Genomic DNA, 27,804 nt, shown 5'->3' with positions numbered 1-27,804 from the left:
ACCTGTCCTCGCCAACACCATCTCACAGCATGCTGAAATACAGAGGCAAGGAATGATTTTGCTTCCATTTCTCCTCGTCTCAACAAGCAGCTTCCATGCTGCCCTCCCTGCAAAACACTCCAATTCCTTTCTTTTCCACTCAAGTGAAGATATAAAAAATAGGCTCCTCTATGCCTGTCCTCGCCTTCAAGGCCCGGGTCCAGGTCATTTGCTTCAGGGGCCCCTCTCGGCCTTGTCCACCCAGGGCATTCAGTATGTGAGTGGCTCCCTTGGCACCAGCACTCAGTTAAGGCACCTGTAAGCCAGAAGCCCTGCGTGTTTGCTAAAAGAAACATGGACTTTGGTTCGACAAGCTGCACAGTTGGCGGTTTGTGACAATAGCAGAGCCTGCACAGCATCCTTTCCTGCCAGCCAGGTGAGAGGAGTGGAGCCTGCTCAGGCTAAGTCAGGCCATCTCCAGGTTCCTCTCCTGGTCGAAGGTTCCTCTTTCTGACAATTTTGGTGGGCTGGGGCTGTCCGTGCTCTCTTCTTTCCCATCTCTAGACCACCAGAGTCTTGTGCTCCACCCTCACTACTCCCTCCAGAAATAGTCATCTGGCAACAGTCTTTTTTTTTTTTTTTTTTTTTTGCTGGACTGTCTGATTGCATTTAGTCCGAGATTCACAAGAAGAGAGCAGGTATTATCAATCAGGGCCTAGGAACACTCTGAGAGTGAATGCAAATTTGTGTGTATTAGAGAGAGAGGAAGAGAAGGAAGAGAAGGAAGAGAAGGAAGAGAAGGAAGGAAGGAAGGAAATCTGTGAGTGGCCCATAATTTATCCAGCTTCCCAGAAGAGTCTCTGACCCTCTTCCAAAGTTTCCATCCACCACACTGGAGTGATCACTTCAAGCAGAAAGTTGACCCTTTCTATCTATATTGCCATATGTATGATTTGGAGACCATTTGCTTCCTTACAAAAATAATTTCTACAGGTATCAGGTGGGGAGGAAGACAAGGGGATGGGCCTGGACCTGAAATGACATTTGGCCAGCCAACAGGCCTTGCAGGTAAAACACTGTGTCTTTTTAGGTGTGCAAAGTGGGATAAAGGGAGTCCCATTCACTCCCTTAGCCAATGCCATTGCAAGAGTAATAATAGCAAATTCTTATATGTGTGCATGGCCCTGCTCTAAGGCTTTTCCATATATTATTTTATTTAATTTTCACAATAATCTTACAAAGTCGATATTATTGTCTCCATGTTTACAGATAAGTAAATTCAGCTGTAAAGAAGTTCATTTGCTCAAGGTTCTATATCCAGTAAGTAGCAAAGCTGGGATTCAAAGGTAGGCTGCCTGGTCTCCAGTGCGTGTTCTTAATCAAACACAAAATTCTGTACTCGTTATAAGCAGATATTTGCCAAAGACAAACTTAGTGGGAAATCAAGTTAGATTTCTTTTTCAGGATGGTCCCTTGGGTAAGATATTTTAACAGGTATTGTAGAAGTTGATGATAAAATATTTCATATCAGAATATACTCCCGGGGCACCTGGGTGGCTCAGTCGGTTAAGCAGCTGCCTTCGGCTCAGGTCATGATCCTGGGGTCTTGGGATGGAGCCCTGCATCCGGCTCCCTGCTCGGCAGAGAGGCTGCTTCTCCCTCTCCCTCTGCCTGCCATTCGGCCTACTTGTGTTCTCTCTCTATCTCTCTGTCAAATAAATAAATAAAATCTTTAAAAAAAGATCTCTTAAAAAAAGAATATACTCCCAACGTTCCGATATAAAGCACATTTCCTAGTACTTTCTTTAGACCTACAAAAGAAAAGATCAGCATGTGGGTCCCACCAGACATCAGCCGTGGAGCTCTGTGGTTGAGCTTCGGAAGGCTGGCCCCCACTTCCTCTTTCTGTCCTCACCCCACGGGGTGGTGAGCTTCTCTGTTCTGCTAGCAGCCCGCCGCTTTTCTCCCTCTGTCAGCTTCTGTGCTTTCCCCTCCACTCTTGTGGTTTAGTGCACAGATGTGTGGATGGCTCCTTGCTCCCCACAGAGCCTTCCTTGGAGCCCAGGCACAGCCCTGCCCACTCCAGCATCCACTCTGGTGCTCAGGCTGGACAACCGAGGGTCTTCTTTGCCTTCCCCTCTTCTGTTCCCTCGTCCAGAACATTATAAGCCCCAGCAACCTCATCCCAAAATGGCTTGGAACCCACCCCTCCTCTCCATGCCAAGTGTCTTTGCCCTAGTTCGCCCCCGCTCCCTCTAGACTCCAGCCACACTCTTTCCTACTTAAAACTTTTCAAGATGGCGATTCCTTGTCCAAGAGCTCTCCATGTGCCAGGCACAGCCTCATCTGACTCCACAGGGGTCCTGCGAGGCAGCAGCTAGCAATTTTCCCCTTTCACAGATGAGGATCTGAGGCCTTAGCAAGTTATTAAGATACTGTAGCTGTTGTGTGCCAGAGCTGCTCATTACTCCGGCCAGAGGGCCTTCAGTGCCCAGGGCTCAACTACCTCGCTCCATTGCCAATGGACTGTGTCAGAAGGGCCAGCATCTCCGTCCATCCACATGAGCTGCCTCCTGGACCTCCCTCTTCAGTTCATGGGTCAGCTTTTTCCGCTCATCCACCCTCTGTTCTTTCTGTCTGGGACACCCACCCCCACGACACTTGTCCTTCTAGGCTCAGCTCAGGCATCACCTCCCCCAGGGAAGCAGAGTCAGAGCTGCTCTGCTACAGCGCAGGTGGACCTCAGAACTGTGTGGGAAAGATGATGAAAGCTTTTGCCTCCTTTGCCTCGAATATAGGTGCAAGCCCAGAGTCACAGGGCGACAGTGTGACCGGTGTGCTTCCGGGTTTCACCGCTTCCCCGAGTGCCTTCCTTGCCATTGCAACAGGGATGGGACTGAGCCAGGAGTCTGTGACCCAGGTACTGGAGCTTGCCTCTGCAAGGTAAGACAGAACATGCAATATCAGGGACGTCAGCCACTGGTCAGTGAGGAAGTTCTTCGTGTTGAGTCAACATATAAAAATATATGGGAAGTGGGACTGACCTGTAATTGATTTCCAAAATGCATGTAGCATTTAAGAGTTCTTAGCTCATTTGATAGAAATAGTTAGAAGGGAAGACCCCTCTTATCCTTTGGAGAATCACAAGACAGGTATGGACCCTTTCCAGAAAAACTGACACAAACCTTAGTCTACAATTTTAAGAGGTTCATAGATTCCCGGGAAGCTTATTCCCAGCTCGTAGACTCCAGGTTAATAATCTGCTCCAGGGTGTTCTGTCAGGTGGTAGGAGAGCTTCTAAGTCCCAGCAGATGTTTTGAGGTGGTAGTAAGTGGGGTGAACCAAGACCCCCATATTGTGAATCCTCATGCTGCTATTTCTCTACCTTCAAGATTCCAAGGGGCATCTTGTGAGATCTAGAAAATTCTCTCTTTTCACTTGAGTGTGGTAGAAGAGTTTAAAAAATTAATGTGACAGAAAAGCTTAACAATGATGTAACTATTCATATTTTGTTAGCATCCACGTTCTAACATCTGAATTGGCACTTAAGCTAGCTGCAATCAGGGAAACTTCAGAGGAAATGATCTCTCGTTTCATGTTTTATTTCAATAGGAGAATGTGGAGGGTACAGAATGTAATGTGTGTCGAGAAGGATCGTTCTACTTGGACCCAGCAAATCCCAAGGGTTGTACCAGCTGCTTTTGCTTTGGAATAAATAATCATTGTCACAGTACACATAAAAGAAGAGCTAAGGTATGCAAGGGATTAGAAGTTTTGTTTTTAGTTAGTACTTCCGAATGGGGAAGAAGTGGATTGTCATGAAGCATGAAGGGCTTGTGGAGATTTTATATGTTACTTTGTTAAAGGGTTAAGCTTTGCCCACGCCGTTCCTTGGTTTGCGGTGTTCTTCCCTCAGATGTTCTCATGCTCAGTGCCTCAGTTTGTCTGGTGGGCTCAAGCGTCCCCGGCTTAGAGGGGCCTTCCCTCACCACTCCCTATGAAGCTCACCCTTCTTAGTGTACTCTAGCATTTATCCCTCCCTGACATACTATACATTTAGTTATAAAATTTGTTTATTATGTAGCTTCCTCCAACACTAGCATGTAAGCTCCTGATACGTTCCCGGTGCCTACAGCAGGATCCAGAATATAGTAGGTGCTCAATAAACACTCATCAGCTAAATAGAGTTAATTGATCTTCCCCCTCGCTTCTTCTTATCTGCTTGTTTTCTTTCTGTCTCACCTACTTTACATGAATATTTAAGTTAAATTTTTAAATTATTTATGTGTTTTTAAATTAACTCCACAAAACTAAAACTTTTGTTGCCTCCATTATTCCATGAACCAGCAGTCTCGTGCTCGCTTTCTTTGTATGAGTAATGTCTTATGTCCAACAGATAGTCAAGGAAAGATTATTTTATATATTCCATTCCCAAAAGGAATGTAGGCTTGTAGTTAAGGAAAAGCAATTAGTTTGTAAATCCACAGAAGTCTTCTACCCACAGAGGAACCTGGAAGCATTATTCCTAATCAATGTCCTGTCAGTTCCTTTTATTTCCCCCATTATTTAACTCTTGGCTTCCTTGATGATCAGGGAAATATTTAGTTATGAGGATTTATTTTGAGAAAAGTAATGATAACAGGCCATTGTATTCCCCCTCACATTTGCTCCCTAAGGAGCTCACCATTAAAATGTGCCCACAGTCCTAGTTATTATTCCCACACTTATTTATATCTATTGCTCGGACATTTATTGAACACCTACTAAATGTCAAGAACCAGGATGGGTGCTGGGATACAAAGATAAATCCCACATATGTATGGTCACCGCTGTCTGAGAACTCCTAGTTGTCATGCGTCAGCGGGAGGCAGTGCTGGCTGAGAGTTCTGTGCAAGCTCAGGAGGAGGCATATAAAGGAAACCTCTGGAACAAGATGGCTGCCCCAAGGTTCTTTCTATTCTGCGTAATTCAGCCATCACCAGAGATGCTGCAGGCACACACATGTTTCCATCATTTGCTCTTGTGTTCCAGTTTGTGGACATGATAGGTTGGTGCCTGGAGACGGCAGACAGAGCCAACATCCCTGTCTCCTTCAACCCGGGCAGCAGAAGCGTGGTTGCAGACCTCCAGGAGCTGCCCTCCACAGTCCACAGTGCATCCTGGGTTGCACCTCTCTCCTACCTGGGAGACAAGGTAAGGACATCCTTTTGTTCTCCTGAGCCCTCACTGCGCCTCCTCCGTCATGGCGTGAGCATCATTTCCTGTTTGGAAGGAAGCATCAGGAAGTTCGGGTTACTAAAACTGAAGAAATTAGATGAGCTACAAATGCAGAAAAGATGCTGCCCTCCCCTGGGAGGGGCTGAGGGCCTAGGAGCCTCATGTACCCAACATGCGTTAGCTCCGCCAGTGAAGGAAATCATGCATAATGTTTTTCTCCATTTTTACTTAACCATTTAAATAATATCTGTTGCAAATGGGACATGTGTGCTTTTAAATGTCAGTGCTAAGAATTCTTTGTTTTAAAGCAGAAGAAAGGCTCCTTGTCAGGAAAACAAAAGCTGAAAAGTGACTCACGAGCTTATTAAAAGAAGCGCGGGATCTGCAGGCAGCTTGGCTGTCATTAGCCGAATCACATGCAGTTAGCGAGACACTCCTCGGGGAGCTTATAAACGAGTTACTCTTCCTTTGCTGCATAAATTGGCATAGCCTGGCCCCCTACACTCATTTTGGAGGACAGACGTGTGGGCTTCCTGTAGAAACATTATCAGGTAACATATGCATCTGGGTAGCAGAGGGTAGAGTGTTCTAGAAGGTGTAGATTTCACAGGGCCCAGCGCAGGAGGCACCATATTCTCTTAGAATCACTAAATATTAGGGCCTTGTCAGCCTGAGGTCTGTAATTCTATCTTCTGGTTGAAGGACTTTGGGTTTTGACCTTTGAGTGTGAGCAACGTTGCTCCTCTTATATAACCCCTCTCCTCCCCTCACTTAATGCCCATCTTCACCTCCACATGCGAGCCCACATATAGCTCATCTATCACTATGCAAACAATTGACCCAAAATGGTGCAGCTTAAAGCAATAGTCCTCTTGCCCAGTTTCTGTGGATCAGGAATTCCGGAGTGGATGGCTCAAGGTCTCTCCTAGGGTCGTGGGCAAGATGTCAGCCAGGGCTGGAGTCACCAGAACTGGAGGGTCCACTTCCAAGCTCAGTCATGTGGTTGTCATAGGCTTCTGCTCCTTGCTGGTTGCTGAGCCAAGGTCTCAGGGCCTCATCACCTGAGGCCCCCAGGTGGTGCCTGAGGGTCCTCCTGACAGGACACCTGGCTTACCTTAAAATAACCAATAGAAAGAGAGAGAGAGAGAAAGAAAGAAACTCAAAATAGGGGCACCTGTGTGGCTCAGTTGGTTAAGCAACTGCCTTTGGCTCAGGTCATGATCCTGGAGTCCTGGGATCGAGTCCCACATTGGGCTCCCTGCTCGGTGGGGAGTCGGCTTCTCCCTCTCCCACTCCCCCTGCTTGTGCTCTCTCTCTCTCTTGCTGTCTCTCTCTCTCTCAAATAAATAAATAAAATCTTTAAAAAAAAAGAAAGAAACTCAAAATAGAAACCACAGTCTTTTTATGACCTAATTTCAGAAATAACATACCCTCACTTCTGCCATATTCTATTCATTAGAAGCCAGTCACTAAGTCCGGTCCATACTCGAGGAGGAGAATGAAGCTCCACCTCCTGAAGGCAAGAGTATCAAAGAATTTATGGACATATTTTAAAAACCACCTTAGCCCATCAGAAAGGCAATATTTAATCTCCATAGGATGATTTAAGATGTTATCCTGGAATACTTCCAGACTCTAAGATCATAACTGCGACTTTGTCAGGTTCCAGTTTCTAGGGGACTTCAGTAAATTGGGGGCCCAGAAATGCTACTCCCTTTGCCCTGCTCCAAGTTATTTGTGTTTTTCAAGAAGGGCATTCTGTCCTGCCCCACCCTGAGGTGATATTGCCTCCATCTCTCAATTACGCTTCTCTTGACTGGTTTTTACCTTGAGGGTGGGAAGGGTCAGGACCGGAGGTGAAGTAGCTGTCACAAAACTATAACCTTAGGCCTCCACCATGATCATGCCATGAAGGTGGCATTGAGAAAGGGTCCCGTAACTGCTGGAGCAGTCGGATATGGCTTACGTATGATCACGTAGGAAACACCATCTGCTCTCAGGGGAAGTTTTTAAAAAAAATTTATTTCTAGAGGTTCATTTTGTAACAGATAGATATTAACTAATTCTCTCAGTGAAATAAGAAACAAATGACCTAGATTTCTTAGGATAGCTGTAGGTTAAACGAACACTGGTTTAGTAGTCATCGAGAATAGAAGGATCTTACTTCTTTCTGTGTGACTAGTTTTTTTCTTTTTAAGAGAAGCGTCTTCTTGCTTGTAAAACCATCATGTTCACGCGAAACATTTTAAATAATATAAAATGGTACAAAGTAGAAAGTTAAAGTACCATCTTCAATTCCTTGCTCCCAAGATGACTACGAACAGGTTGATGATATCTTTCCAGATCTTACGTGCCTGTGTGCTTTTTATGCGGGTTGATGTTGCCATAGGCTCTTCTAATGCTTGTGCTCTGATCCTGTAATTTCAATTTTAGGTTTCTTCATATGGTGGCTACCTCACCTACCAAATCAAGTCCTTTGGCCTTCCTGGGGACATGGTTCTTCTGGAGAAGATGCCGGATGTGCAGCTTGTTGTAGGTGTTGGAACGCAGCCTGAGTGCCTGGAAGGGGCTGGAAGGGGCAGTGGTAGTTGGTTGCTGATCCAACTTTAGGACATTTTGTTAAATGGCCTATAAAAAGATTGGATTAAGTCATTTCCAATATTTTGTAGAAGTTGAAAGGGACGCTGAGAGCAGGTAAACCCCTCCTCAAGATTCTGCTTCCCCTGCCCATCCAGCCTCCATGGTTTCTCTTGTCTCCCCTTCCCAAAGAGCATACCTGTATCTCATGCTTGCTTCTCCTAAGTTATTGCTTCATGTAATGTCTCTATCTTTCAATTTAGTCTCACCAGTGTTTTTGAGACCTCCTGTTGGCAAGGCCACATTGCTGGGCTCATAAAGGACAGGTGATCCCTGTTCTTCACTAAAGTGTGAGCTAAGAGAGGTGATGGAAGAAATATGCATATAGCTATGATCCACTGAACAGTATGTATTTGAGGTGCGGTTCAGCCAAGGCTCTGTTGGAGCTGGGGTCCAAGTGCGGTCTTATGTAGTTGAGAAACCCTCAGAAGGCTTCGTGGAAAGGGTTAATCTTGAGCCAGACCTTTCAGCATGGGCATGACAGGAGAAGCGCCCTCCCAGGGGCAAAGAAGAAGATAAACCACGGCAGAGGGGGCAGTGCCCAAGGGGTGACCTGTCCAACTTGGCTGTGACTATGACTCGGAAGTCACTGATTCCCGAGTCATAGAAAACAAGCCTGGAAGGGTACAAAAGAGGATGTCTAATGCTATGCTAAGGAATTTGAGTTCATGTAGACAGCAGGGAGCCACTTTGGTTTTTTGAGAAGAGAAGTGACATCTATACACTATGTACCAGCTACACAATCTAGAACTGCAATCTAGAAAATTCCTTGTCACATTCCGTGTCCATGTCATATTCTGCTTTGAATCTCCAACAGTCCAGAGCCCAGTGTCTTGAACACAGGTTGAAGTGCCCAAGCCTGAACTTGATTCTGTCTCTGGCTTAAGTGCTGTGGTTAATGCAGTGCAATTACAGCTTCCTGAACGTTCCTGTTTGTGTGTCCTTCACCGTAGGATAGGGACTAGCAAGTCTCACACATCTTGTCACAGCTGAGAGCCTTGCATTCTGGTAGATTTTCATGTTTAGGCACTGCTGTGTTGTGTTTTGTTGTTACTGGCACCCAAATTTGTTGAACTGTTGTTTTAAAAACTACAAGGAACCTTCGTAAAACATCTTGAAAATGAAGCACCAGAGATTTTAGAGGAAAGATAGCTCCACCATAAAGATACCATCCTGGCAGTGCTGTATTTCAGTTTCCTATTTTTCTCAGAATATCTCAAGCTCCAGCCATTAGTATACCAGTATATTTATTGCCAAAGAGTTTATTACACAAACAGTTGGAATTCATGGAAGAGCAATGACCAGAATTTCTCCTTAATTTTAACTCTGAACATGGAAAATAATATAGGCTCATGAAACATTCACTCTGCTGCTGTGTTCCAAACCACTGTAATTAAAAGCCTATGGGGCATGTTTCTTAAATGAAGGTTTTCAGTGATTTGTGATGGCAGATAATGGTCTTCTTTCTGAAACACCAGCACTAGTGTATGGAACCCTTTTGGGTTTGGGGCTACAGCAGAAAAGCCGGGGTTTTTTTGTGTGGGTTTGGGGTGGAGGTGCTGATGGTGTGGGCTGACCTTCCCATTATGCCCTGTTACGAATCCCTAAAGAACCCCTGCTATGGAGAGGGGGAGTTCAGAGGCTGAGAGTGAGCAAGGCTGGATCCCACAGGGAGTGGGCTGCAGGGCTCTCCCTCTTGCACGTGGCCTCTTTGTGGCTCCCTGTCTACACAGCCCTTCCTCCCACCCCACCCTCCTCACAAACTCAGCCACCGAAGCAGTTTCTTGCTACCAAAGTGTGGTTCTATCAGCTGTAATGGAATGCACCTCATACATTGACTGCCAAGCATGGTTTTTGTAAATCATCATCATCCATCTTTTTGGCCACTTTCAGTCAAGGGGATTTTCCTATTTGTGAACATGCACTGTATTAGGTATTATTTTTCTGTTTCCATTCACTAATCCTTTTGCCAGTCTGTTCATTTCACTATTTATTAGAATCAGGCATTCCATATAATGCAGATCCATAGAAATTTGTTCTTATCAGTTATAAAGCTCAAAATATCTCAACCATGGCATTGATGTTTTTCTTTACACAGGGTCAGCACATGTCCATCATCTATGAGGAACCAAGTAACCCACGACCAGACCGGCTGTTTCATGTGCGTGTGCAGGTGGTGGAGGTAAAGGAAAAATGTACATAAAATCGTTCTTGATGATCCTCTTGTTCTACGCCTTAGTTCTTTCAAGCAATTATGATTTTTTACTTATTTTATGAATTTAAAATGTTAATTATATTTATATACATATAATTCATATATATAAATTTAAAATATAAATTATATAAAATATACAGAGTTTCATCCTCACAGGGCTTTGTTTATATTATCTGTATGGCACTTAACGTAGTCTCCCCTCCCCTGTCTTAGAGGTAATTATCCTTGTCTTATAAACCCTGTGAGCTTGTAAATGCTATTATGTTCCTCTCTCTCATCCTCATGCCTTCCTCAGTGGCCAAGAAATGCTTGGGATGAACGGATAGAAAAGCCACAGAAACGTCTAACACCAAAAGAAGTAGGACTAACATAGATAAATAAAGGAAAGCTTATCAAATCATAAAACATTATATTACATTTACTTGGTTATGAGAACTTCTTTAAAATAGCATTCCGTTTGTATTATTAAATATGTCCAATACCTCAAGGTGATACTTTTCAAGTACTTTGAACTTGTAGACCTATTTTAACATTTCTGCACAGGTCCATCCATACAATGGATGGACCATCCATACAACCTATTTGGTGATAAATGAAACAAAGTATTGATACCTAGGACAACATGGATGAACCCCCAAAGCAACATACTAAGTGAAAGAAGCAAGACATAGACCACATAGTGTGTGATTCTATTTATATGAGAGTAGCCATGCCAGCAGAAATGGTGGGGTAGGAACCCCCAGAAATTCTCTTTCATTAAAGCAATGAGAAAACTGGCAAAAATGGTCAGAATCGACTGTTTAGAACTCTGGAAATTGACCATAGGCTTGCAGCAATCTGAAAAGTGTTTAATCAAGAAAACTGGCTGAATCTTGGTAAGAAGCTCAGGCCCTGTGGCAGTCGGCTTACTCTGTTCCCATTCCTCACCCATACCTCCACAGTAGCCTTAAAAAGCAATAGCCCACCAGCAAGGTGAAAGCCAGTAGCCCAGTGGCCACGAAGGGAGACAGAATGGTACTGGAACTTATGCAAAGCCTCACTCCCAGAGAACTGTCATGAGTTGACCTGCCTGGAGGTTTTCTGGAAGATGCTACTTCCAAGACTGCCTTTGTTTGACCTGACTTGGAGCTTCCCCAAAATTAAAAGCCTTTTCCCTAGTAGGGGTGTCACTGAAAACCTTTAGAGGTAGTTGCTTAACTTCGTAGCTGGCTGAGGTGACAGATAATAGTTGGGGCTAATAATAGGCTAATCACAAAGCTTAAAATAAAAATCTGGGAATGAGGTATACATCTAGGGGCTTTGAAAAGCTCCAACACAATCGTGGAAAGGTAGAAGGCCATATACCTCTGACTCACCTGACAAGACCCTAAGCCTTCACCTCTGACTCACCTTGAGGCTCTGAGCAAGCAGGAAGTGAAGGCTAAAGTAGAGTTGTTAGCTGCCTGGCTGAGTGTTGAGGGGTCCCTCAACATACCCACAGAACACTTTTGCAATGACTAGGAGACTTTGGTTTTAGGCATTTAAAGAAATCTCTGTCCAGTCACTAGCTGACCACTAAGCTAACCAAGCAGAGACTTTAGTGGCCATACATGATAAAGAATACAGATTTTACAGAATTAGTTCAGAAAAGTCATTAAACAAAGACACAAACAACAACAGTAAACAGTTACAGCAACAAATTCTGGGGAGGGGAAGAAATATGATTTCCTGAATTGCCACATTACATTATGTTAAATGTCCAGTTGTCATAAGTAAATAAATAAACAAACAAACAATAAAAATTTTTTTGAGACTTGAAAAAGAAACAGGAGAGCCTGGTCCATACACAGGGGAGAAAGGCAATAAATATAACTGTCCCTGAGGAAGCCCAGACATTGGACTTACTACACAAAGACTTTAAATCAACATACATCAAAGAACTAAAGAACACCATGTCTAAAGAACTTAAGGAAAATATGAGAATAATATCTCACCAAATAGAAAATACCAATAATGAAATAGAAATTATTAAAAAGAACCAAATAGAAATTTTGGGGTTGAAAATTACAATAACCAAAATGAAGAATTCACTAGAAGAGCTGCTATGGACTGAATTGTGTCCTCTCCAAAATTATGTGTTGAAGCCCTGATCTCTAGTTTGAGTGTATTTGGAACAAAGAAGTAATTAAGGTTAAATAAGATCATGAGGGTAGAGATGTGATCTGATAGAATTAATGTCCTTATAAGAGATCCCAGAAAACTCTCTCTGTCCACCAACTAAGGTCCCAGTGAGAAGGCAAGCATCTGTGAGCTAGCAAGAGAGTTCTCACCAGGGACCAAACTGGCTGGCATCTTGATCTGGGATTTCTAGCCTCCAGAACCGTGAGAAAATATATTTCTCTTATTTAAGCCATTGAGTCTATAGTACTTTCTTATGGCAGCCAGAGCTAAGACAAGGGCTCAGCAACAGAGTTGAGCAGGCAAAAGAAAGGAGCAGCAAATTTGAAGATCAACTGAGATTATCCAGTCTGAAGAACAGAAAGTACAAAGAATGAAGGAAAACAAAGACCCTCAAAGACATGTGAGACCCAATCAACTGTACAACATATGCATAATTGGAGTAACAGAAGGAGAGGAGAGAAAGGGAGAGAAACAATATTTGAAGAAATAATGGCTGAAAACTTCTCAGATTTGATGAAAATCATTAATCTACACATCCAAGCTCAACCATCTCCAACTAGGATAAATGCGAGAGATCCACACACAGAAACATCATAGTAAAGATTCTGAAAGACAAAGACAAAGAATCTTAAAAGCAGTGGGAGAGAAGCACTTCACATCCAAGGGTTCTCAATAAGGTTGACATCTGACTATTCACCGGAAACCATGGAAATTGGAAGACCATGGGGTGGCATTCAATGTGCTGAAAGAAACACACCGTCAACAAAGAATTACATAAACAGCAGAATGTCCTTCCAAAATGGAGGAGAAAGGAAGACATTACATTATAAACAAAACCGAGAGAATTCAGTGCTAACCAACCCTCCTTGTAAGAAATAATAATGGGAATCTTTTAGACTGAAATGAAAGGACACTATAGACAATAGCTTCAATACGTATTAGAAATGAAGAGTGCTAGTAAAGGTAACTATATAAGTAAATATAAAAGGTAGTAAAAATATATCTTTTGTTTGTAACTTTTTTTTCTTCTGATTTAAAAGGTAACGGCTTAAAGCAATAATTATTGTTCTGTGTGGATCGGCATACAATTTATAAAGACATGATGTATATGACAATAATGGCACAATAGAGAGGGGGAGGAAATGAAGTGAATAGAAGCAAAGTTTTTGTGGACTATTGAAATCCGGTTCATATTTACATAAATGGCCCAGCATGGGCAAATCTATAAAGGCAGAATATAGATTAGTGGTTGCCTGGGGCTCTGAGTGGGACTAGGTAGTAAATACAAATGGGCACAAAGGTTCTTTTTCTGGGGGATGAAAATGTAAAACTATATTGTGGTGATGGTTGTATACTTCTATAAATTTACTAAAAATTGTATACTTAAAATAAGGGACTATTACTGTATGTAAATCATACCTCAAGCTGTTAAAAATTTAAACTAAAATCATATTACTATCATATTTATATGTAAATAACAGTAGTTACCATTTATTGAATGGTGACTATGTGCTAGGCACTGTGCTGAACACTTTATATACATTATATTATTTAATTTGCTTTAATATTCATCATAGTTCTGAGAGATTAGGTATTACTATGCCCATTTAAGAGATGTGGAAACCAAGTTTAAAGGAGGCAGCAGAATATAAAGTTATATATGAAAAGATCTCAACATCACTAATCATAAGAGAAATGCAAATTAAAACCACAATGAGATACTACCTTATAGTCATTGAAATGGCTACTATTAAAAAAATAAAAAACAGAGGCGCCTGGGTGGCTTAGTCGTTAAGCGTCTGCCTCCGGCTCAGGTCATCATCTCAGGGTCCTGGGATCGAGCCCCACATCGGGCTCCCTGCTCCAAGGGAGGCCTGCTTCTCCCTCTCCCACTCCCCCTGCTTGTGTTCCCTCTCTTGCTGTGTCTCTCTCTGTCAAATAAATAAATAAAATCTTAAAAAAAAATAAAAATAAAAAGAATAACAGGGGTTAGGGAGGATGTGCAGAAATTGGAACATCTGTGTACTGTTGGTGAGACTATAAGACAGTGTAACCACTGTGGAAAACAGTATTCAGGCTCCTCAAAAATTTAAAGATAGAATGACTATATGGTCCAAGAATCCCGCTTCTGGGTATATATCCAAAAGAATTGAAAACAGGGTTTTGAAGAGCTATTTGCATACCCATATTCATTGCAGCACTGTTCACAGTAGATCAGAGGTGGAAACAACTGAAATGTCTATTAATGAATAAAGCAAATATGATATACACATATATTGGAATATTCTATAATCTTGTCACTTGCTAGAATATGACAGTTCTAGTTAGGTAGATGCTGGAGAATAATGTGATGACATTATGCTAAGCGAAATAAGCCAGTCACAAAAAGACAAATACTGCATGATTCCACTTATATGAGGTATTTAAAGTAGTCAAATTCTTAAAATCAGAAAGTAGAATGGTGGTTGCCAGGAATGGGGGGGGCAGGAAATGGGAGTTATTGCTTAATAGGTACAGAGTTTCTCTTTTGCCAGGTGATAAAGTTCTAGACATCTGTTGCACAACAATGTGAATAAAATTAACACTATTATACTGTACACTTAAAAATGGTTGAGATTGTAAATATTACATTATGTGTTTTTTTACTACTGTAAAAGTAAAATAAAATAATATAAGTGTGTATGTGCAAGAAAAGATTGTGCTTTCTGTCCCAATTATTTACATTTAATGGATGATCTAACTGCATGACCCAGGGGTTTCCGTGTGCCTCTCTCCCATTTCATTCTCACTCAGTGTGTGCTTGCACCCACAAAAGTACATTTTAAAATAAGTATAACACTGGGAAATCTCATTTCATTTTACTGTTCCTTATTTCCTGACTTCATTTTTCCCCTTTCATATGGCACTCTCTTCTTGGGAATAACGCGGGACACCTGACTTCTGAATACAAATCCACTGTCTTCTTACTCCATTCTATTCTGTTCTGTTCCGTTCTTCCATATGCATTGTAAATGTCTTTCCTTTGACTTGTGCTGGGTGTCTGCCTCTCTGAAACCCCCAGAAGTGAGCTTGCCGAAGGGAAACCGTGCCTCTCTGTTTTCACATGTAGGGAAACTTCCGACACGCCAGCAGCGGTGCCCCGGTGTCCCGGGAAGAGCTGATGATGGTACTGTCTAGACTGGAAGATGTGCGCCTCCGAGGCCTCTACTTCACTGAGACCCAGAGGCTCTCTCTGAGCGGGGTGGGGCTGGAGGAGGCCTCTGACACAGGAAGTGGACGCAGATCACATAACGTCGAGATGTGTGCCTGCCCCCCTGACTACACTGGTGACTCATGCCAGGTAGGAAATTCTCCTCGCCTGTAAAATATGCCCTGGGGCTTGTGTGGCACCCGGCACTGCTGGATGGTCTGCAACACTTTGCCCGCCGGACCGGTGTCTACTGGGCTCTAGCCTCTATCGTCCCTGGACCACCTCCAGGTCTTACATAGGAAAAAGAAATGACAAACATCTCAAATTCCACAGGAAGGCCACAGGCACCTGATGATGGGTTCTGGGGGTTGTTGAAATCGGGACTTTCCAGGAAGTAGGAAGGAGCCCGCCAGTGGGCATCCCAGGATTTGAGCCACTGCCTTCCCATTAGGTGACCTGGGGTTCTCAGGCTGTTCTCGAATGGAGGGTCCCTCTGACACCTGCCGCTGCTAGACTCAGAGCCCAGAGATTGTCCTGATCCTTCCAGGGGAAGTTGCGGCCCAATTTCCTTGCTCCCAGCAGACCTTCATGTGAGGCTCAGCCAGGCTGACTTGGCCTCAGATGATTAAAATGTGCCATAAAATGAAACCGTTTCATATCTCAAGCTGTAAGTATGTTCTCTTCCTAACGGGAGGGAAAGAAAGCACAACGTTTAGTGCGGTTATTAGGAAATAGCAAACATTGTCACTCAGCGTATTCCCTACACCTGGTGTGTGTACACTCAGCAACATCCTTCCCTTTCTCTCCTAATCCCTCCGTAGCAGGAAGCCTCCAGGGGATCTGTGTGCAAGTTCCTTTTTTAACCTGCACATAGATGACCTGTTCTGGTTTTCTAGAGACTTCCGTCTTGTAACCTTTAGTCCACAGGTGCCTTCCTTCTTCTTTCCCCCTTCCTTCTATCTCTTTTCCAGCCTGCCTAAATAAAATCCTAGCCCCAGGGAAGGAGTGGAAGCTCTCCATTACCAGCCTCCTGCCCAGGGCGTGTTCTTTGCGCATGACTCAGCCTGTGATTTACAGCGGCTCTAATCGGCTAGTGCCGTCTGTGGGGTAAGGTGGGTAGAAGGGTGATGCCTGCCCCACCTCGCAGGAATTACAGAGCGGCATGCTTCCCTGTGGGACTGTTATGTGTGCTCTCTCACAGGCTGACTCATGGGTGAAGTTTACAGGTGGGGCCTCCTGCCGCAGACGGCCTGCCTCACCTGAGTCAGGCGGGCCTGGGCACCGAGCAGGAAGGGCAGGTATAAGAGGAAGAGGCAGAGGTTTGCGCGCAGCCAGCAGGACGCCCAGGGACCAGGATGCCCCCAGCAGTGAGGTGGTCAGCCAGGAGCGCCGGATGGCTGTGGATCTTGGGGGCAGCCCTGGGGCAGTGTCTGGGATATAATTCACAGCAGCAGAAGTTAGCGTTTCTTCAGCTTCCCGGTCAAAGCCATCTGCAAGCAACTTATGTGGACTTTAAACCCAGCCAGGTAACATCCCTTTTACGTTCTGGTTTGGGATGGGGAAGGGTTCCGAGCTTTGTGACATTTGGAAGTTAAGGGGATGAATGAGTTATGGGTGGGCTGGGGGAGGGGCCCGGAGCCTCCTTGTCCCGTTGACTGGCAGGGTTTATTAAGGTGTCTGACAGATTGCTCTCCTGAGCTGTTAACCACAAACCCTATAAACATCAGCCCACCTAGAAATGCCCAGACAGGCCAGAGTTTGAATGTTTGTGGGATGTTAGTACACTATGAAACTTTGTGCCCTTTGGAGAGTAATCCAAGCCCCAGTAGACCTCCAAATTCCGCTTAGAAGAAAATTTACCTATAGAGTAAACAACGAGAATCAGTGAAATCCGTGTTTAAGAAAAGTGATGAGATCAAGTTTGTGGAACACCTAACAAGACATGCTTCAATTTGCCAGGCATTAAACACTCATAAATTCTGTGCACTCGATCTCTCTCGCTCTCTCTCTCTGTCTCTCAACTTTCTGGATATTTACATGTATACTCAGAGAAATAGATCCTATGGCTCCTGAAATAGCCCTGAAAATATGATAGGGACATAATTTTCTCATTTGTACTACAAAAGTTTATTGGAAAAGTTATCCTGAAAAATTGTCACTTAAAAAAATGGTTAGTTGCTAAACCACTTTACTGAAATTGTATACTAGGATACATTCATTTTCATGTAGGGTAAGTCTTCAGTACAATCTGTGCGCTTTACAGAGGTGAGAGAATGATTATATTTCAGTAACTGACAAACGGTCTACCTAAGAGTCACGTGATAGGTACATAACTCTTGCAGGGGACTTTTTCTGTTTCTAATCAAAAGCAAATTAGGGTGGGTGGTTTCATTTTAATCAGGTTGGACTATCTTCCCTCCAAAGCATGTTTAATTGAGGCTTTTTACTCAGGCACGTTGTCATAAATGAACCACATATATTTATTTGGGTAATTTGTCCTTTACCAAATATGATTGTTTCATAAGCATGTAACATGATATATGGTGGTAATTAAGAGGTACTTAGTAGTACCTCTTAGAAGTAGAGAGTATTTGCTTGTAGATATCACCACCAGTGGCTCAATTTTGTTCGAACGTATCTCTCAGTCATGTTTTCAATTAAAGAACATTCCTTTCATACTTTGATTCTCCTGTAGACAAGCCTATTCATATAACACATAAAGCAATCTCATTTTTTGCAATAGCTTCTTTTGCCTAAACATGGCTTCTAATAGCTGAAGGGAAAAATATAGTGGAAATGATAATCTTGTTATTGTGTACAGTATGTAGTAATTGGTAATTTGGGGAGAAGCTCCAATCAGAAACTGGGATATTCTACTCTGGGGAGTACACGAGGCTTCTCTCTCCAGCCCTATCAGGTTGGCTGCTTCTTCTTTCCCATGTGATCAGGTAGAGCCTTTGAATAAATTACAATGGACTGTTCATTTAAAAATTTCCCTTGATTTTAGCTTCAGAGTCTTACAGACATAGTACCGTTTAAAGAGGATTAAATAAAAGATGATTTTTTATCTTGAAATATTATTTTTTTCTGGATATTTTAGATAGGGCATGTGAGGAGGTCAGTTAAAGAAACTGGGGGCAGCATTTGGTGTTGATCAGTGCACTGATGCACTCTGCCAAAATAAGCAAAATGTCTGTGATTCTCTTTAAAGACAGAAAAATATCTAAATAATTTTTAATGGCTGGTGTTGGAAGAATTGTTTCTTTTTCTTTTGGGCAGCATTCTTAACTAGACTCTTTTTTTTTTAAATATCAGTTCATCAAAAGAAAACTGTAATTCCTTTCATCCATATGAAAAATAATTGCTCATACTGGAAAGAGACAATGTGCTAGAGATAGAAATAATCAAAGCAGTATTGAACTAGAGAAGAAGTCCACGCCCAGTGAGATTCCCTCCAGCTGGGTCTCTGGGTGTCCCAGCGGAACCGAACACCCCTGCAGGGTTCTGTAGAGAATGCAAGCATGTTCCCCTCCCCGGGGTTCCCTGTTGTCCATAGACCAGTGAGTGGCCGTGACATGATTCCTCTGCTTCTGCCGTTATTACATCGATCCCAGTGAAGACTCTTTAGTCCTCCTTCTTCCCATACCGCCTCGCCCTCCAGTCCAAACCGACCCTGGGAGATGAAATGCCTACCCAGCCCAAAGAGAACTTGAAGGGATTTGCCTAGAGACCCTCCCCACTAAAGACTGATATCCAGCCCTCCACTTGCCCTAAATCAGTCGAAGGAGAGGAAGCCATTTCCACTCCTCCCCTTTCTCTGATGTCCCCCCACACATCTACTGCTCTGGCACAAGCACACATTCCTGCCGTGGTGTGGAAACAAGGTAGAACCTGACAAAAAAGAGCCAGTGGACTGGCTAGTGTTTGAAAGTAGAAATCCACATACCAACTAAAGGAGAAAAGATTGAACAAGTGAATGCTTGACAGTCAGAATTGTCACATGCTTTGGATAATAATTCTTTCTTTATATCGACTAAATGCTTTGTTTGAAAAATAGGGTTGTAGCCCTGGGTACTATCGCGATAACAAAGGCCCGTATACCGGACGATGTGTTCCCTGCAATTGCAACGGACATTCCAATCGATGTCAGGATGGCTCGGGAATATGTATCGTGAGTAAATTGATACTCTAGTGCTGCTAGCAGGCAATCTGTCTGTGTCTCTGTCCCCTCCCCCTGCCCACCCCCTCTCCCCTGGGTCCTGAGACATCAAATGTCACATTTCCAACCAAACCCTAAATAGAGGTTGCTATGTAAACGTAGGAGGCTCCAGTGTGATGATCAGGCTGAAATATTTTACATTCTTCTTTTTCCTCCATTTTAACATGTGCCATTGGAGAAGTTCTGTCTGTGAACAATGAAATTACACATTAGCTGCTAAATCTCTGCTTCACTGAATATTGCTAGTGGGTGCATCCTGGGACTTAATTCTTGCTGGAAGATAGGCAAATCAGAATCACCACTTTGGGCCCCCATTTTGTTGGAGTGGCAGGAAGTTGCAGGAGGGGAGCATTGTAGCTGTTAGATGAGCCATAGACTTAAGCAAGTAATGGGGGAGAAGATGCTAAGAAAGACTTAAGGGGTGTTCTCAATCACTCAAACACCAATCTTCCATGGCTACTGAGACAAAGTGGGCTTATAGGAAGACAGCTGAAGTGAGTCCTTGCTGTCTATGGCTTATCCCCTGGAAAACAATCTTCTTTAACAATATTTAAAAAAATATTTCCCATAGAAAATTAGATTTTCAGGAAACTTTGCTTTTGTATCCTTTTTGGACATTTTTTATTCTGCCTTCCTCTCTTTCATCCCTGGGAACCAGGGCCTCCCTACCTTGAAGGAGAATGGACAGTGACAGAGAAAAGGAGAGAGCCTCAGTACCCCCCAGAAACACAAGCCCCTACTTATGCGGTGCTATTTGGAAATACATTCTTCTGGCACAGATTTCCTGTGCATTGTGTAATGCATCGAGAGTGTGTTTCAACTCTTTGAGTTCCTAGACTGTATTAAGCCAAGTTCAGCATGTCCCAGGGAACTGTTTCCTCTGCAAGATGGGACAGGCCAGGACAGAACATTGTTGTACAGAGCCTGATAGAATATTCTGTAGGACTTTAGCCTTGTAAATTCAAAAGGAGTAAAAGACATTGGGACAGACGATTTTTCAGCTCATAAGTATTCTTATATGATAGTTTATGCTTCGTACTGTATGTTGTGTGTAACACAGGTAGATGCTTTCATTTAAAATACATATTTATCTTGTCACCGACCTATTGTTAGATGTCGAGTCCATTTTACAAAAGCTGCCAAAGAACAAAGTAGGCATTCTCTGCAGTCCATTCACCCAGTGAAAGGATCACTGGTGAGTCATAATTCATCTGTTTTAATCAAACAGGAAGATTTTCTTTCCCATTTCCTTTCTTTGTAGCTCTGTCTTTACTTGTCCCTAATGGCCATATGGCCTCTAGAAAGAATTCATTCAGGAAACCCTTACTGAGCATTTGCTGTTGTGGGAGGTACTGAGCTAAATGCTGTGGTTAAAACCATTCGACATAATCCCCACTCTCAGAGGCCTGCTGTCCAGTGGGGAATGTGTCTGTGCATGTGCACACACACACACACACACACACACACACACACACACAGGCACGGAGCCCCTGCCTGCACTCACTTAACTGCTCAGCTCAGCGGCAGGCCCTGAGTGCTGCCATTACTCTCGTGGCGGGGGAGGGGGGGGAGGTGCCCACTGCATGGCAGCCAAGGATGCAGCCCTCATTCTCAAAGAACAGGAATGACGAGACCAAGTACTTGTCACCATCGAGTGGGCTGGGTCCTCTGCAGACTGGCTTTCACTGCTCAACGTCCAAAGTCAATTTCTGAAATCTGGGACCTTCACACATGCACAAATCTCCATGTTGTTTCAAGAACAAACTTTGAAGTTGGAAAGAAAGTCGCCTGGGTCCTTGCCAGCAAAGCTGTGTGCGTCCAGGAGCAGCAGGTCATGTGCTGCGTGGGCGCTGTCGGCCCTGAGGACCTGCAGGGACAGGCCTCTTCTCTTCGCCGAGGCCCTGCCTCTCCCTCTTCTCCTTGCCAGCTTTCTCCCCATATCTCCACCTCTCCCCTACTCCCTTCACCTTCCACTGTCTCTGTCACCCCTCATCTACTTCTGTATTCCCGTGTCCCTTCCTCTGCCTTTGGTTTTCCTTCATTTTTTACTCCCTTCCCCTTGAGCCCACAGCATGACTTATCTGAGGCTCACAGCCGACACAGGGCTCCCCTGAGGCTCACGGCCAGATGTCCACACTCCCTGGTGCGGGCTGCATCCAGCTGCATCCAGCCCCGCTTTGCCCTTCACCCTCCAGGATAACAGTTGCTTCACGTTGCCTACATACACTGCTAGGCTCCTGCAAGACTGAGCTGCTATGCACACTGTTCCCCATGTCTGGTGGGCCCTCCCCTCCCTTCTCTACCCAGCCAATTCCTCTCCTTTTCTCCTCCACGCAGGAGGCATCATCACCTCCAGAAGCTCTTCCCGGAGGTTCCTCTTGCTCTTATGACGTGCCGGCACACGTTGGTCATCATATTTTCCACATTATATTGAACGTGTCCACTCGCAGGGTTTGTCTGCCCCCTGGTCGGGGTGCTGATCCATCTTTGCATCATGGTACTTAGCAGGGGTGGACACATAGTAAATGCCCAATGGATGTTTGGTGTCAGATGGAGCTAGGAGAGCACATGCTGTGGGAGTGGATGTAGACTCATTCATTAATTCTTCCATTCATTCATTCACAGTAAACCACAAGGAAACTTGATAGGCAGATGTCTCAATTTTGCAGGACTGAGAAAGACATCTTCCAGGGTAGATGCTCTCAACTGAGGGTGGGGGCATTTCAGACATTCTTTTTTTTTTAATATTTTATTTATTTATTTATTTGAGAGAAAGAATGAGATAGAGCATGAGAGAGGGGAGGGTCGGAGGGAGAGGCAGACTCCCTGCTCAGCAGGGAGCCCTATGCAGGACTCGATCCTGGGACTCCGGGATCATGACCTGAGCTGAAGGCAGTTGCTTAACCAACTGAGCCACCCAGGCACCCTATTTCAGACATTCTTATGGGACCTTATCAAGCAACACAGGTTCTCACCCCTTTCTACAGTCATCTCCCCAGTCCTGAGGAGGACCAGAGTTCAGGGCGTTTCCGGTAGGTCACAGATGGCCACATCTCAATTCTTGTTTCTCCACGTCCTTGCTGGGTCCCAGTGTTGTCAGCTCAGAACTAAATGATATAGGATTAACATATATCTATTCAGCAGCTATATTCTTCCTTAAGATTGCCATTTAGAGTTAAAAAGAAAGGAAACTAAAGTGGAGAGGTAAATAATTGGTTCAAAAGAATGACTGTTTTGTGAGCAAATGAGGACAGTGGAGCAAGGTGAAGGAGAGACCCCTCTGTGGATCTGCACTTGCAGCGTGGATTTGTTCCTATCCTCCAGGCCTATAGGAGAAACCTCCATGGTGGGGACATTTGGGGAAAGAGGGAAGGATTCCGGGCGGGGATGAGCTTTCTGGTGATGATCCCATGTTAATCGGTGAGCAGCCTCCCTTGTGTGTACAGCACGATTTCATATCTAGAGAAGATATGAAAAGATCTCTTAACATCTTAGTGGCTTGTGTAATTGGCCGTTATTCAAAGGTTTGTGAAAGATGGATCTGTTTAAGATAAAGAAACTGATGACATGATGAGAAAGGGCAGCTTCACATTCTGAGCGGGACCACACCCACTTAGGATATACATGTGGGTTGTTTCTCGCAACCTGGCTTCAGATATTATTGAAAACTCACATCCATTAAGGTTTCCTACCAAGCCCCATCTCTACATACAGAGGTAAGATTTATGAGCAATTTTTAAAATATTATACTTATTCCAGGCCATATAATTAACACAGAGTATCTCCGCATTTTCGAACGCCCATAGTAAGGGGAGTTTTCCTGGATAGTTTTGTTCATTTAGATATTTATCACTAGAGTAAAACCAAGAAATGTCACACAGGGCTAAAAATTCCACAAAATAAATTTGATACAATTTGCTAGGATTTGTCCCATTGGACTGTTCAGTTGAAAAGTTGTCTCATCTCAATGCTTTATGGAACAACTTCCAACAGATTTTGACTCTGACATGAAAATAATTGGATTTATGTAAACACACAACGTAGATAAACTTATCTTGCTTGTTTGAGACACTGGAATTAAACTGAGGGCTTTCTTCAGATACGGTGCAGCTTTTCATTGTTTTAACAAATTCCACATGTTAAAAACTTACTGCAATTATATTCCTCTTTAGTATATCACCATTAAGTGAATTACAAAGCAATATCAAGTTAATTTCCATAGAAGCTATTCTTAGGGGGAGAGGAAGGGGGTTTACATTTTGCTGAGGCTCTAGTATACTTTTTAAAATGCTCCCAGCAACCTTAGAACATGGGTATTATTTCAACTATACATCTTAAGAGAATTAGAATTCTTTGCCCTTCATCCTTTGCCATCATTTTATAGATGTATGTAAATCATACATCTATAAAACTGATTTGTAAAAAACATGGAGGCTCAGAGAGGTGAAGATTCTTGCCCAAGACGGCACAGCTATGAAACATTGGTGTTGAGTTTGGATCCAGCTGGTCTACCTCCATTTCATCCTCCCAATGCAAGCACCAAATAGCTGATGGAAGGGCACTTACTTACATTTTTTTTTAGCACCAACAATAATTGGATAGACAGGAAAAATATACCATTCATGGACTGATATCACCGTACCAAGTCAGAGGATTTGAGTTATAATTGTGTGAGTAATGAAGGTGATAATGATGTTAATAATAATAAATGTAATCGGCTGCTATTAATTGTATGTTCATCTGTCCCAAGAACTGCCAGCACAACACTGCGGGAGAACACTGTGAGCGCTGCAGAGAGGGTCACTATGGGAATGCCATCCAGGGGTCCTGTAGCGTCTGCCTGTGTCCTCATTCAAACAGGTACTATGGGAGCTTGAAAATGATCAGTAGAGACAGGAAGTAGTTTGGTGGTTAAGGTGTGGGATCTCTTTTTGGGGTGATGAAAATGTTCTAAAATTGATCATGCTGACAGTTTGTACAACTCTGTGAATCTACTAAACGCCATCAAATTGTACACTCAAAATGGGCGAGTGGCATGGTATGTGAATTATAGCTCAATAAAGCAGTTATATTTTAAAAAGAACATACAAAAATGCAAAACAAAAGCAAAACCAACAAGAACAGTTTTTTCAAGTGTACATTTGTGCGTTTTTCCTTTTCTTCTTTCCTTTCACTCTTCATTCAATGGCTAAACATTATTTACTGAGCACCCAATACAGGGCTGGGAGTTAGCCTTCTCTAGGTGCTGGGGCAACTAAAGTAAAGAAGACTGGCAAAGTCTCTGATCTCATGAGGATTCACCTGGAGAATGTGGGTGGAGGCAGTTGTCACACTCAGGAAGTAAATGCACAAATAAATAAGCATAATTTGAGATAGAGATGGGCTATGCGGTTGATAACAGGGTTATGTGATTGGTAGCGAGTGAGCAGACTCTTTACAGAGGAGTAGGAGGGTTCCCTGGGCAAGGACCAGGGAACAATGAAATGGAATAAACTGGGCAATATCTCAGCAATGAGGATCTGAGGCAAGGAAAAGACAAGAGACAGCCCCTGTGATGATGTGTTCGTGGAGTAAGGAGGTGGCTGGAGCGCTGTGTGGGAGAGAGGGCCAGGAGGCAAGGGGGCCAAGGCACCCAGGGTTCAGACCCCATAGGACCTCGCAGGCTCTAGTAAGACACCGGATTTAACCTCAGTGTGATGGAAGCCACAGGCCAGTCCTGAGCCACAGAGTGATGTGACCTGAGTTGTCATTCAGACTCCAGCACGGCAGATACATTACGTAGCTTGCAACCTGCCACTTACATTTCATGGTAACTCATATTCTTTCTGGGCTTGGTACCTTGTCCTATTCTTGCTCATTGTGAAACGTTCGCGGTGGGTCCAAGCAAAATATAACATGTAACTAAACGAAGCCAGAGTTGATTTGAAAGTCAGGAAGCTACCTCAAAGAGTATCAGCAGCACACTGGCTCAGGAACAAGTGCAGACCACGAGGCTGATTAATATCAGGCCAGTATCCGACAAATTGGCAACATTGCCAGAAGTCACTGCCCAGCTGTGGCTTTTCTGAAGATGTGTATTTGAAATGTGCACCCTGCTTTGCTCTCTGTGTATTTGATACTCCTTAAACCTGCCCAGTCCTGTGGCTTTATTTGCAAAGGGATTTATCACTTGATACTTGCCTAGACTTGTTGGAACAGAAGCCAGAGGGATTAGAAACAAGATTTTCATGGGGTGCTCGGCGAAAGCTTTTCATCTTTGGTTGCAAAACTCGGCGAAAGCTTTTCATCTTTGGTTGCAAAACGTATTGTTATCACGAAGGCCAGCTTCTGGCTTTCATGAAGTCGAAGTAACGCACAGTTCCTCAGATTTATCAATGAAACACTATCTAATTTTCCCTCCAGCGATATTCGTACTGTTGACGAATTTCTAACTGTCCCTTTAGAGGTATAACTCTATCCATCTATTTGGCCAAGAGAAGCTTCCTAGATAAAAATTCTCTTATCAGCAAATGATAAATGGAGTTATTTTCCCTCAGATTTACTCAGTGTAATGTTCATAGACATTTCCCAAGGCAACAGTTTTTTCATGATCTCACTTAATTTAAAAAAAAGAAAGCTTCTCAAATATGCACTAGTTTAGGATGAAAAGAGAGAATCAGAATGCCACAACTTGATTTGGAAAATGTAAAAATCACCAATGATTGTGCCCACAGAAATACCTAGAGGGGCAAGCCTGCTCTGTACCTTGGTCCCTCTGGCCTGGCCCTTTTTCTTTCTGGGAGATAATATGCCCAATATGAAGGAACTAGAACAAACGAGGAAAATTTTTTGAAGAATCAGAACTCTCTGTTCTTTTTTTCTGCCTAGACTTGTTTTATTCCTTCCTTGTTATTCCTGGAAAAAATGCTGTTTAATCATCTCTTCCAAAGTGAGTTACCTTGCTTTGTCTCAAGTGAAGGAATGTATTTCTCTAAACCAAAAATAAAACCAGATAATGCCTTCAGTCCGTATTTACCAAGATACGCCCGATGTGAGCTGAAATAGTACATCATTATCTATACGAGTCTTAATGGACACAGTTTTCTTCACATAAAAAGCAACCAGACTCTTGATGTCTATTTCCACTTAACGCAAGTCAGTGCTTTGTGGCAAAAAAATAATGAGCAGGAAGCATATCGATTTATGTTTTTACTGAGGCTTTTTTCTGTCTTCCTTCAAGTTTTGCCACTGGCTGTGTTGTGAATGGGGGAAACATGAGGTGCTTCTGCAAACCCGGTTACACAGGCACACAGTGCGAAAGGTGGGTACGGCCGCTCCCCCCACTCCCACCCCTCGCCTCCCTCATCCCCCCAGCCCCCAGGGCGGGTGGGCTCTGCAGTCAGGCTGCAGCAGGCTCGGGCTGTGGGTGGGGCCCTGCTGGGTCGGGGCTTGGAGCTGGGTGGGGCTCTTGGTTCACTGAGGCTGGAAAAAGGTCCCTAGGGAAAAATACAAGACTGCTTGCTTAATAAATCATTAACTTCCTTCTCTTTCTTTTCACATGTTTCAGAAATTTGAGAATGAGGCCCAACATATCATAGCCCTATATACCCCTAACACACATCCCTACATACTCTTATCCCCCTGCACACTCCCTCGTACCCCTCCCCCTCCACATCCCTACAGACTTTTACCCCCTACGTGTCCTTACTTACCCCTACCTTCATAGAAATTCTTCCTTACATACTCCTACCCCACTATACACATCCCTACATATCCCCACCCACCACACACGTGTCCTTATATATCCCTTCCTGGCACACATATCCCTACCTAGCCCTAGCTTCATAGAAACTCATCCCTACATACTCCTTGCCCTACAGATGCATCCCTACGTACCCCTACCCCACATACATCCCTACTTGCCTGGACACCCCTACCCCACATACATCCCTACTTGCCTGGACACACACACACAACTCGTCATACTCCTATATGCACACACATATCCACAGCCCTAAATATTCACACACACACACACACACACACACACACACACACACACACACACACCTATCCCTACACATCATCTCTTCTCTATCCCCACCCATTATGAACACCTGCAGGACAGTCTGTGGCATTCATTTCTGAATCACGACTGCCTACTGTGGCACTGTTCATGTTACAGGTGTTCAGTAATGAAACAAAAGA

At 43.7% G+C, this 27,804-nt stretch overlaps 1 protein-coding gene across 2 annotated transcripts in view; it reads left to right on the top strand.

Moving 5' to 3' along the window:
- The window catches only part of LAMA3 (laminin subunit alpha 3), a 256,339-nt gene that overhangs the window by 163,993 nt on the left and 64,542 nt on the right, over window positions 1–27,804 (top strand). Inside the window, exons 33-42 of one of the 2 annotated variants that reach the window (XM_028098310.2) lie at window positions 2,778–2,922; window positions 3,592–3,732; window positions 5,011–5,172; window positions 7,630–7,728; window positions 9,932–10,015; window positions 15,318–15,548; window positions 16,871–16,924; window positions 19,456–19,569; window positions 24,368–24,477; window positions 26,837–26,917. In XM_028098310.2, coding sequence (XP_027954111.2) covers window positions 2,778–2,922; window positions 3,592–3,732; window positions 5,011–5,172; window positions 7,630–7,728; window positions 9,932–10,015; window positions 15,318–15,548; window positions 16,871–16,924; window positions 19,456–19,569; window positions 24,368–24,477; window positions 26,837–26,917 — 1,221 coding nt within the window. The remainder of the gene's footprint in view (window positions 1–2,777; window positions 2,923–3,591; window positions 3,733–5,010; window positions 5,173–7,629; window positions 7,729–9,931; window positions 10,016–15,317; window positions 15,549–16,870; window positions 16,925–19,455; window positions 19,570–24,367; window positions 24,478–26,836; window positions 26,918–27,804) is intronic. The other variant, XM_088019656.1, reaches the window with a different exon arrangement.

Source organism: Eumetopias jubatus, unplaced genomic scaffold, assembly GCF_037043125.1.
Source record: "Eumetopias jubatus isolate StellerSeaLion01/CBP00866 unplaced genomic scaffold, mEumJub1_p1.0 scaffold_16, whole genome shotgun sequence".
Lineage (NCBI taxonomy): Eukaryota > Metazoa > Chordata > Mammalia > Carnivora > Otariidae > Eumetopias > Eumetopias jubatus.
Note: the sequence above shows the minus strand (reverse complement) of the source record. Positions and strands in the feature narration are given on the sequence as shown.